This window comes from Abramis brama (assembly GCF_963993115.1).
Source record: "Abramis brama genome assembly, chromosome: 19".
NCBI lineage: Eukaryota > Metazoa > Chordata > Actinopteri > Cypriniformes > Leuciscidae > Abramis > Abramis brama.
Genome location: NC_139981.1, coordinates 30,541,107 through 30,553,965, shown reverse-complemented (window position 1 = coordinate 30,553,965; position 12,859 = coordinate 30,541,107). Strand labels below are relative to the sequence as shown.

The 12,859-nt window shown below is 37.9% G+C and overlaps 1 protein-coding gene across 5 annotated transcripts in view; it reads left to right on the top strand.

Annotated features, from left to right (window-relative positions):
* qkib (QKI, KH domain containing, RNA binding b) overlaps positions 1-12,859 on the top strand; it is a 111,815-nt gene that overhangs the window by 50,084 nt on the left and 48,872 nt on the right. For all 5 annotated transcript variants that reach the window (XM_084092831.1, XM_084092829.1, XM_084092827.1 and 2 more), the window contains exon 3: positions 4,345-4,461. In XM_084092831.1, the coding sequence (XP_083948957.1) occupies positions 4,345-4,461 (117 nt within the window). The remainder of the gene's footprint in view (positions 1-4,344; positions 4,462-12,859) is intronic.

Genomic DNA, 12,859 nt, shown 5'->3' with positions numbered 1-12,859 from the left:
ATGCTTTATAAGCGAAAGTGAAAGTAAGCGGCGTTAGGCTCACGTAACTCTAATTAGAATCAAAATGTTTCAACATTTGCGATGTATTTGGATGGTAAACTATTCTTTATCATAGGCTTTGTACTTCACTCACGTTCCAATATCGACGGAAAAAATCATCCTCTTCACACGCATAAAATGGTACGAATTGTAGCCTACTAGTACTGAGAAACAGAGCAGTGGAATTTTTATATGTTAGGTTGACTATTATTATAATATTTTATTATGGCTATAATGAACAGGCTGCAATGTCAAGATTGCGTGTGTGTGTGTGTGTGTCGGCGGGCGCGGGCGAGATCAAACAGTGGAAACATGAAAACATAGGCTACTCCGTCATTTTGTTCAGGGCATCTACGGATATTATTTATTTATAAATGTATAATTAAACTTGTTTAAATGTACAGTTTGGTGTCGTTTTGTTTTTAAAAGGCATCCTAATACAATAAATGCATTAATCTCTCAATTGGGTATTTATCATTAAAGATATAGAGTTTTGAATCTAGCGATCAAAATGACCGCTTGCGGCAGTTCTAGTAGTTATGGAATTCTGGCACTTCTAGTGCTAGCGGAGTGAGCTGGAAAATCAAACTTTTCCCGAACCCCGTGCAGGAGGAGGGCCACAACATCATGGACACCAACAAAACTTAGCAAACATTGTTCTTGCTCCGGCTTTAACTTCTGTATATTCGGCAGTTTTGCAACAACAGACCGAATAGCTTTTCTCACGTCTTTCTCCGCTGCCATTACTCCAACTCCAACTGACGCACTACATCAACGTCATCGTTCTCAGCCACGCCCTCTGTTCGCTGATTGGTCCTACAAAAAATTGATTTCTGGAAACCTAAGAATATACAGCAGTCCCAGACGTAGTACTGAAGGAAAATGAAATTGAGCGGAAGTGCGTAGGAGGGCGCAGCCAGGCTAGATTTTTTGTACACTTATCATGAAATTAAGCATATACCATTTATCTTATTTAAAGGGGTGGTATAATTCCCTTTTCACAAGATGTAAAATATGTCTTTGATGTCCCCAGAGTGTGAAGTTTTAGCTTAAAAATCCCCACAGATATTTTTATATAGCATGTTAAAGTTGTCACTTTTTGAGGGTGAGCAAAAACGCACTGTTTTGTGCTTGTCCCTTTAAATGCAAATGAGCTGCTGCTCCCAGCACAGGGGGCGGAGCTTCAAGAACTTGTGTCATTTTACCTCACACAGACATGCACTGAAATTTTCAAAAACTTTTAGCCTTTTATGTTCAAACCGGAGTCAGATGATGTCAACAGAGTCAATGATGGAGAGATTCAAGAAGAAGTGGCAACATGTAGAAGCAACAGGACATTTCTGAATGGTTATTGATGAATTTCTGTAGTTGATGCGTAGTTATCTTCTAGTCATTGATTAGCGTATTCTGTCTTGATAATCTATAAGTCGTGTTCCGGGGGCGGGTTTATGTAAATTTGGAGGAATGTCGTGTAGTCCTTGCCAGCTGTTTGTTGAAGTCCTTACAAAGCAATTTCTTTAAAAGCAAATATCTCCCTTTGCTTTGAACTTTGAGCGTTGTAACTTTGCAGATGTTGTTCATGCTCAAACAGCAACATTACACACTAACTAAAGTTAGAAAAGTGAAATCATAATCAACCACCCCTTTAACAAATTAATTTTGTCATCATTTGCTATATCCAGCAAAGTAAACCATTGGATTGAAGGGTGATTCTCACAAAATTGTGTTTTCTACAAGTTTTTTTTCAAGGAAAATGTTGGTGTCTTTCCAAAAAAAGGACACTTGGAGACTGCAAAAGGACACCAAATAACCAAATGATACAAGGAGTCCATATTATTGTTTATAGTCGAGATTGTTTGTAGCCCATGTTTATGCATACCAAAGCACCCATGTAAAACATTACAGAAAAAAAAAGTTTTTCAGAATTTATAGTTTGTGTACAGTGCAACAGCTAAGAGCTTGTTTACGTTTTAGACAAGTCAAGTTGCGGTACGGAACAGGAACACAAGGACTCACGTTTGCGTGAGGGCTTGCGCTCTTCAGAAACAATCACAGAAAATGACACAGCTCGTGTTTTAAAGTGAAATAAACACTGGAATGAAGCATTCACTGAAAATGCAGTCTCTAATTCTCCCTGCTCTCGGATGTAATCAGCCTGGCTTTCTTTGCTTTAGTGCTGTTTTGGACTGATTGTTTGAATGAATTTGCTTAATGGATCATTGGACTGAAACTTTTTGGACTGAGAGAGTTTAGCAGCTTAAAATGATCTGATCGCAAACAGAGAAGCGAAATCGGGTTAAAGGGTTAGAATAGAAATGTCCACCTACCAGGGTTACAGGATCTTGCGCAATTGTAGATATAAACTCCTGACTCTCAAGATCATCTAACTCAGGGGTCCCCAACCCCGGGGCCATGGACCGGTACCGGTCCGTGGGACATTTGGTACCGGGCCGCACAGAAATAATAAATAACTTACCGTATTTTCCGGACTATAAGTCGCTCCGGAGTACAAGTCGCATCAGTTAAAAAATGCGCCATGAAGAATAAAAAACATATAGCCTAAGTCGCACTGGACTATAAGTCACATTTATTTAGAAATTTATTTCACAAAAAAAAAAAAATGTTACAGACGGGACAGTTCTCCGTTACGGACGTGAGCGCTCTGAAAGCGGCACTGAAAGACTGCTTTAAAACTTTCACAGAGACCTCAAACAGAAAGCACAAAGCCTGTCTTTAAATTTAATTTAGTTTTGTATTAGTTGTATCTTAATTTTAATCAATGTTTCATCAACCAATTGTCTGGATTTAATAAATAAGAAGTAAATATATAAAAAAATAGATAATCACGACACGGAGGCGCCGGCGCATGAGCTGGAGCTGGTCTCATAAATTAACCGAAACTCAGCATATAAGGTAGCCTGCTTGCCTCACAGACCTGAGAGACATATATAGAAAGCTTGAAATGTCTACTTTTAAACAGAACAATTCAAAACAAAAGAAAACAGACTGCTCTCTGCTTATGTAATCCGTATGCTTATGTAATCCGTATGAAGTGTACATTTCTCTCTGGCGCGTTCACTACATGCGAAGATCGCGAGTCAGCATCGCCAACTTCATCTTTCCATCTGACACTGACATAACAAAAACTGGTTTATTAGTAAACAATTAAAATGTCTCCTGCTATATTTTACATATTCATAATCATTAATTTTGCCGGTTCGTTGTGACAGCTTTTAGGTGCTTTATTGGCAGCGCCACCCTTACATGTTACATGAACGCATCAGCACCGAAAACATGGAGATTTTTTTTCTTTTGGGGGCATTTTGTTTGTGTTCAGGCTTTCTCAGTTGTCTTTAGGCACGATGTTACGAGGACGCTGCTAATAAAGTTGCGAGTAGGCCTACACATTAGATTCACGTTTATTATTATATTTAAAAAATACCCCAGTTTTTATGCCGGTCGTATAATTTTATTTTGTTGTATTTATCCGCCACACCTTAAAGGCCGGTCCGTGAAAATATTGTCTGATATTAAACCGGTCCGTGGCGCAAAAAAGGTTGGGGACCGCTGATCTAACTGTGTGACGTTGCGTTAATGATGCAATTTCACGTGCTTCAGTAATCTATTTGCGTTCAATTATTTTAACGCATTAAGAGTTTTGAGTTAATCGCATGCGTTAACAGGTTAATGTTGAATGCCCTAGTAATAAGTAATGCACTACTTTTAAGAAAAGTAATTAATACCATAATCTTATTATACTTTTTTTTTTTTTTACAGTAACTTACTCAACACAGAGTACAATACATAAACATTCAAATTACCTTGAGAGAACAGATGTGTTTTCGTGTTTTGAATGTGGATGAGCTAAAATGAGATGCTGAGAGAGGGATGTCCAGTCTCTACGGGCCGAGACATTAAAAGATTCAACACCCAATGAAGAACTGTTAACAACCATTAATAAACTGTCTCTGGAGGGCAACTAAATATTGTGGTGCGAGACCATTAAGAGCTTAAAAAAATGGTAATTATAATTTTTGTACTGTGTGTGATAAGCAACCATGAGCCAGTGTCGGAGTGATATGTGCTGACTCTTTTGTGTCTTTGCATTATTAACAATGCATATCTTCAGAATGTGATGAGTAATGCTCCAGCATAATAATGCTTCAAAATAATCTGTTATTTTACACTGTAGTGTTGTTAATGGAAACAGTGACTTGTTTAATGCCAAAGTATGTATGGTATGGCTCCATCCGGACACAGATGCAGTGAGTGATGTGTGTGTGTGTGTGTGTTTGTGTGTTGCAGTTTAATTTTGTGGGCCGGATCTTGGGCCCGCGGGGGCTCACAGCCAAGCAGCTGGAGGCCGAGACCGGATGCAAGATCATGGTGAGAGGGAAAGGCTCCATGAGGGACAAAAAGAAGGTAAGATCTACAGATACAAACACACACACAGATACATATAAAAACATTCACTGATACACACTTGCACACATATTCATAAAGACATGGAGTGTCATTTTTCACTTAATACGTATACAGTAACAAAACACAAATAAATTGCAATCTATTAGTTTATGGTTAATTCATAGTTATAAACTCTACATTGTTCATGCATTCATATGCTATGTACAAAAAGTGAGTTCTTCATTCATCGTCACTGTTATTAACAAACTGTTTTTATTTTTATTCTTTTGATAACATCTTGTTAACCATACCTAACTGATGTACAGTATTTTAAACCAGTAGTAAAAGAGTTGATAATGGTTAAGCCTTTATTAGACATTAATAGTAGGTGTTCCTAAAATGTTTACAAATACATTAAGCATAAATGTGTATCAATTGGCTTTATACATAAAAATGTATTTACATTGTAACTTATTCATGAACCATATATATATATATATATATATATATATATATATATTATATCCCTTAACCCTATCCCCAATCCTAAACATAATTACGTTTTAAAACGTAATCTCAGTGATCACAAATTCAGTGGAATCAAACAATAAATTCCATTAATTCAATATTCATGCTACCTTAGATTTTTAAGTACAATCTATTTGGATGTTTAAGTAATTTCAACTTAAATTATATTAAACTGATTTAAAAAATGAGTTCAATCGTGTATAACATAATAATACATAATAATTTATAATAATAAAAAAGTTATTGCTTAACTTATTTTGATGTATTAAAGCTATGTAAAAACATATAATTACACTGTAATACTGACACCTTAAAATAAAGTGTAACCTTATATCATATTATTAAAATGTGCTGATTGCAATTTCTTAATGATAAAATTACTTCTTGAGGTAAATTTTCCACCGAGGTAAAAAAAGTAGGCTGTTTGAATTTCTTTTATTTGACTTCTCTTCCATCGCCGATGGTCATCATTCTTACAGTTTTAACCATGTAACATTACACTGCCAATTGGCGAGTGTTAATTTTGGACCCTGGAGACAGATATAAACGACGCATGAACAATCACACCAGATGGAGGAATCTGATTGGCTGATTTTGTGCACAATCTTCACGCATCCGTATGCTTAAGCATATTTGTCATTTTTAACATGCACTCAGAATTCACTCATCAGCAACTGTGGCTCGACGTCTGTCCGCATGACAGACACACAGCGGTGTGGTGGGACCAGTTTTGCGTGTACGGACGGTTTGTTCGAGAGTAAACCAGCCCTGTCCAACTGAGAGGCTTCGCAGGGAATAACAAGCCCTCCCCTCGCTCCTGAGAGCCGTGGGCAGGTGTTCAAACATTGTCCTTGGCCTCAGATGAGTGGGGGCCGGATCCCGTGGCCCTGCCAGGGCTCCTCTCCCAGTCAAACCCCAGTCACTGTACGACACGCTGGGGCGGAGGGGGTCACGGGACGGGCTGGAAGCACGGGGTCACATTCACTGTCCATCATTAACACTTGAGCAAACACACATGTTCATTTGAACACAAACACTCAGTTTATTATCATTGGGATTATTGGCATTTTTGGGAGCCAAGCACACAGTACGCCTGAGCTTTTACACAGATGTGCACGATCACACGCTCGTCCGTCTCACATATGTATCTGATCTGGAGGCACGTTTGTGTTTCCATTAGTTGGGCAGGACCCATATTTGGACAAGTGCTGGAAGCGGATAGTTATCCGAGCCCATCCCGTGTGACCGCGAGGAGGATCGGGAGGAAAATAAAACAAGTGCTTTGTGAAAAGCACAGTTGTCATGTCGATCGCTTCATGCACATCTGGATCGGCTCTGCATCCTGTCAGAGCGCAGCTGGTCGTCCGCGTATCGGATCTCAGCTGTGTGTGTGGACCGCTGATGGCCCCGTTCTGATAGTGCGACCCGTTGGACGTTGACGGGGTCAATTGAAGCTCTTGTGCAAACATTCACATGTGTGTTTAAAGGTTCTGCGGTCTCAAGCTGCTTCGGTAGACAGCGGAAAATCTCATGCCTGTGTCCTTCTTTTCTCATGATCTCTTTACCTCCTACCTTGCATCTGTCACTCACACACATCTTTATTCGCATCAATATCCTCGAGGTTAACATTGCTCAATGCAGTAACTCAATGCACTTTTAAGGCATTAATTAAGTTTGGTTAATGTTGGTTTCTACATACGTTACCGTTTAAAAGATTGTGGTCTGAACGATTTTTCGTCAGTGCGAAATGAATACTTTTATTCAGCAAGGATGCATTAAATAGATGAAAAGTGACAGTAAACACATTAATAATGTTACAAAAGATTTCTATTTCAAGTAAATGCTGTAACGGTTTCTACAAAAATATTATTCTTTCAACACTGATAATAATACGTTTTTCTTGAGCAGCAAATTAGAATTATGATACTGACACTGAAGACTGGAGTAATGATGCTGAAATTCAGCTTTGATCACAGGAATAAATTACATTTTACTATATATTCACATAGAAAACACTTATTTTAAATTATAATAATATTCAACAATATTACTGTTTTTACTTCAGAGTCTTGGTGAGCATAAATAGTTAAAAAAAATCTTACTTGGTTAAACTGTTGTTGTAAAATGTTGTTGATTTCTAGTTTTTGATATCTAATGCAATGTTACTAGAATAATTATAATGACTACAGACGAACACTTTTTGCATTTTAAGAAATAAAAAAAAAGTTGTATTTATAAATAAATGGATTGTTATTGTCTGACACTGATCTGATCTGAACTGATCTCAAAGTGACCAAAACTCAGAATTAATATATATATATATATATATATATATATATATATATATATATATATATATATATAAAAAGAAACTATCAATATAAAACACTAATTTTAGCTGCTGTTAATTTACCTTAAAGGACAATTCCGGTGAAAAATGAACCTAGGGGTAATTAACACATGGTTACCGAGTCGATCGTTCCCTGGGATGCGTTTTCATGATAATCGAATGTAAAGAGTTTTATCTCTAAAAACAGATTAGCTCATAACGCTAGTATATGGGGCACAGAGTAAGTAAAAGTAAATCGCTAGTTAATACCACTAACAAGGCTCAAAATAGCCTCACACTAACACAGTAACATAATGAGGGTCCCTACATGCAAACCGAAGCATTGAGAACTTTGTAAGTGTACAGACAGTTTAATAAGAAGATACTTTATAAAGACAGTATATTACGCATATACAGACAGAAACCATCTTGGAAAACAGTCTCGACTAGTCGAGTCACGAACGCCGTGCTAAGTGAGCTGGTCGATAGGAATTACGTTTTTTAAATTATTTTTTATAATAATTTGTATTTATTTATTTATTTTCTCTGTTGTGTTCAGAGCTTTCTTCCGGAAACAACGGACCATATGAGATTCCAAGTCACAGTTCATCTCACTTAGCACGGCGTTCGTGGCTCGACTAGTGCGTTTGTGCATATATGCGTGTGTGAGAATCATGACACGAAGGACAAGGATGTTTGCTTGAGACAGGAATAATCTAATCAGTTGCATGTAAATAGAATAAGCCAATAATCCACGTGAATCTGCATCCTCCACAGAACGCTGCAGAATTCTCCAGAAACAGAATGCATGCCATTCATGACGATCTACAAATCCGCTGAGTGTTAAACTTCAGTGTGTGTGATGTGTCTCACTGGTTCGTGTTACTGATGTGATACCTCAAATAAGGCATCTGGTTAAGGATCTCTTTTGAGATTCACGAGCCGTGAATCCTAATTAAACTATTTTTCAACATATTAATTGGAAGTATTTTAGTAAATTCTAGTTCAAGTATTTCCAGTGCATTCCTTTTAAGTATTCCTTTTAAGCCCGGTACACACCAAGCCGACGGTCGGCCGTCGGGCAGTTTTTGTGCGTCGGCCGACTAAGTTTCCTCAGTGTGTTCCGCACCGTCGGCTGAAATTGGTCCTCGTCGGCTTTTCTTCGGCCGATTCGACATGTTGAAACTGCGTCGGGCCGTCGGTGAGAGAGAGAACTCTGATTGGCTGTTCAGCTTAGTGAACGAGTCAGTGCACGAGAATAATAGCAAAACAGCGAGCAAACTCAAAACGGTACAGAGAGAAGGCTGTTCTAATGTTACGTCATCTTACCTGAGTGTTCCTTGGCGAATATTACAATATTAACATGAGCGGAGTGACACACGCTAGCTGACAGTCGGCTGTAGTTCTCTCGGTGTGTTCAAGCGCAGCTTTTCCCCCGACGCAGGCGACGCGAGGCGACAACACAGTCGGCTTTCATCAGCGCTAGTTCTTTGGCGTCGGTTTGGTGTGTCCCGGGCTTTAGAGAGCTCTTAAAAGCTTGAGTTCTTGAGTTCTTATGTTTCCCGTCAAAGCTCAGGATAGTCGCTAGTGAAGGGTAATTTGCTACTGTATGCATTCCTGTGACATTTTTGTCATTGAATATCTTTCTCCAGGTATGGCAGAGATATATTTGAATAATAATTCCACAGGCAGTTCATGTCTACTTGCATCATTATTACTGTTGAGGAGGAGATTTTCTCTCTGACTGCTCCTGTAGTTCATGGACTCACACTTGTTGCAACAGCAGCTTTCAACAGCTTAATCTCATGAGATACCTTGAGCGTTTTCCACTGTTAAAACAATTTCAAATTGTGGATGGCCTTTAAATATAATTTAGTTAGTCTTTTTCTGTCTAACCTTCTCTTTGAGCACAGCTTTGATGTAAAGGAAAGAGACAAGTGGCAAAACAGCACTCATTAACTGACATTCAGCTCTCACCTTCAACTAACTGGCCCACTGTAAAGCAGAGACGACTGAACAAGTTATTAACAGTCAGACACACACACACACACACACACACATGCACACACACACACATTCACAGCCTCCAAGTGGAAATTACTTGTTGCAAATAATTTCTTAGCATTTAAAAAGCATTTGATTGTATTTGTCTCATGTATGAATTTAGAGTACAGTAAAAAAATTACAAAACCGATACAGATCATTTTCATTCTATGGTCAATAACTGAATAAAGTAGAATAGTAAATAAAAAACATTAAACCCTACAAACAAAAATCAATTAGTAAATGTTTCAAGAAATGTAGGCATCATGTTATTAGTGTTATTAAGTGTTATTATATTTTTGTTTTTACTTTTAAAGATGAACTTGAATGATGGCAAATATAATTTAAATGTTAAATATATATATATATATATATAAAGAATATATGAAGAGTTCAGATGCAAAAGCCTCTAAGTGCCATCTGAAATTTTCTTCTAGAATGATCATTTTTATCAAGCTCGTATATTTAAGTTCAGTAATTTCACTTAAATGGCAATGAAAATTACCTAAGTGAAATTACTGAACATAAAAATATGAGCTTGATAAAAAATGATCATTCTAGAAGAAATTTTCAGATGGCACTCTTACAAGGCTTTTGCATCTGAACTCTTCATATATATATATATAGATTTATACAAATTAAATGTCATCCTTCAAAACAAAGCCATGGGATTCAAAGAAAAAGTAGTGTACACTGAATAAATTGTAGAAGAGCCCAGGGCTCTGGGACTCTGATGCTGAAACCCAAAGTTGCGATGAAGCGTGTTGTCTTGCTGATGTTGCCGTCATCTTTGTTCAGACTGGGTCTGTCGGAGAGACTCAGCTGCAGTGTTGGACCCGCTGGCAATTACTGTTATTAGTGCTGTCACAATCACTTGATCCTCTCGCAGCATCACTAAACAGACCTGCGAATGTGTGTGTGTGACAGTGTTTTTGCATGCATATTAAAGTGATAGTTCATGCATAACCATGGTTGGGCCTCATTTATCAATCTACAAAGAAACAAGTGCAGAAATCATCTTACAACAGGGTTCTCGTGTGATTCAGGAATCATTCATATGCTGCCAATCCCATCGTACGAATGATCGTACGTCGATAAATGTGGCGGCTGAAGATAACATCGTCATGTGAATATCACGCCCCTAAAAAATCAGAGTTTACGACATAGAGAAACGAAACCCGGCCAAGAAGAGGAGGTAATCTAATCTCATGAAAGAGAAATTTATCTTACTCCAAAAACACACGTTAACCTCGTAATTTATATGAATATAAAATACTGGTAAATAAAACAGAACATTATAAACACTATAGCCTAGGCTATTTTTGTTCCCCTCACTCCACAACAAACCCCTTAAATGTATCGGCTATTCAGAACAGAACATACTGTAAGTAGCTATTAAATTATAAAATAAAAAAATGAATTAGGCTATTCATACTTTGCAGCAGGGGCGGAGCCAGACGATGTAAACATTCGGGGCTCAGCCCAAACCTAGGGGGGTCCGGGGGCATACTCCCCCGTGGAGATTTTTTTCCCATTTACGTCAGCTAAATGCACTATTTTTCAGGCTGTTTTAGATAATAGAATGCCTAAAAATCTATACACTATCTGGGAAAATTATGATAGTTACTCAGTAAAAAAAATAAAAATCACCCAGTAGAGCCTACAACCTATTTTGTATTTAATTGTTCTCCAGCTGTAGTGAATCCAAAACACCAAAAATGTTAAGGATGACTCATTTTCACCCCTAGCAACTAAAAAGAGGCAACCATTATCTGACTATTTTTAAGTTAGCCTACATAGGTAAAATTGGAATTTGGTGTAAACATCATTACATCATATCATTACATTGTCCGCGGTTCGTCTGACGCTGCTTCTGAATCTCTCTCCGGCCGGTGAGGTTTACTGTTAGTGTTCCGTATAAAAAACTTTGATATGTCCATATTAACTTCAGCCGGTTAGCCAGTAAGCTCGCTACGACGCCGGTGAAACATACAACAGCCCGCCAGCCCCTGATGACAAAGATTTATATTCTTCTTCGTTAGTTTTTATTGGCAGTTGGCAAGCAAGCTGAGTGATGCGCGATGCATGCACAGTACCACGCACAGTAGCTTTTGTTTCATTTTTTGCCGCTCCAGTCAGAAAGACTGAGAGGAAATGAAACAAAGTTGAAGTTATTTTAAAAAACCTAAAAGATTCGGGGCTTTTGACAAAACATTCGGGGCTTAAGCCCAATTAGCCACCCCCCCCCCACTCCGCCCCTGCTTTGCAGTCACGTGACTACCATGCAGGGTTCGAAATGAGGGGGGTCTGGGGGGTCCCGGACCCTCCATAAGTCATTAGGGACCCCCCATAAGAATTTATTTTGGGATTTTGGGGGGTCCCCGACAAATATATTTTAACATTAAAAATTATTGTGAAAATTATAGGTCTTTAGTGACGTTTTATATTTATAACAGTAATTAATTTATTTCCTAGCGCGAGGCAGCAATCAGGGCAACTAATAGCCGAGTGAGTTCCTATTATACAGCGTCACAGATTGTTGTTGTGGTGCTCCCGCAGACACGCACTGTAGCTGAACGCGGCAAAACGAAACCTCACAAAGAGTGAAATCCTGAATGAAAATCCTGTAAGTGCTTCGATTATGTTTATATCTCCATAATTGCATATAGTAGCCTAAAATATTAGGAGTTCGAGTTCCTATAGCCTATCCAAAGTTGCATTAACTAGGTGTAATGATTAGAAGAGTACGTTTGTCAACGTTTCTTGCTACGTGTATGAAGCCAAATGATCTGCCAGCTAACAGCAGACTATGGAAGCTTGTTTCCGCCACAGAGTGAAAAATAAAAAAGGTAATTTTTGACTTCTAAGTCGAAATTGCAGGTTATAATACATAAAACATAATTGCGTGATATAAATTCGCAATTGTGTGTTATTAAGTCAAAATTGCGTGATATAAAGTCGCAATTGTGTGTTACAAAGTCAGAATTATGAGATATAAACTCGCAATTGCGATAAATATACTTGAAATTGGACTTTATATCTCACAATTCTGAGAAAAGATATCAGAATTGCGAGATATAAACTTGCAAAGTGTTATAAAGTCAGAATTACGTGATATAAAGTCGCAATTGCGAGAAAAAAAGTCAGAATTCTGACTTTATAAGACGCAATTGCGACTTTATTTCACGCAATTCTGACTTTATATCTCGCAATTCTGACTTTATAACACGCAATTCTGACTTTATATCTCGCAATTTTGAGAAATAAGTCAGAATTGCGAGATGTAAACTCGCAATTGTGAGATAAAAAGTCGGAAACAAGCTTCAATAGCAGACCGAGCAGCTAGACTAGTTATTCAAAGCTAGCTTAACAACCTACTTGTCCAGTCGTGATAACGAAAGATAACCAGGACTTAATTCAAGTCTGTGAGTTGATTAAAGTGAATGTGATTTGAGCATGAATGAGAATATAGCCTACATACTGTAAGAGCTTGGTAAGCTATCTAGGAAGCTAATA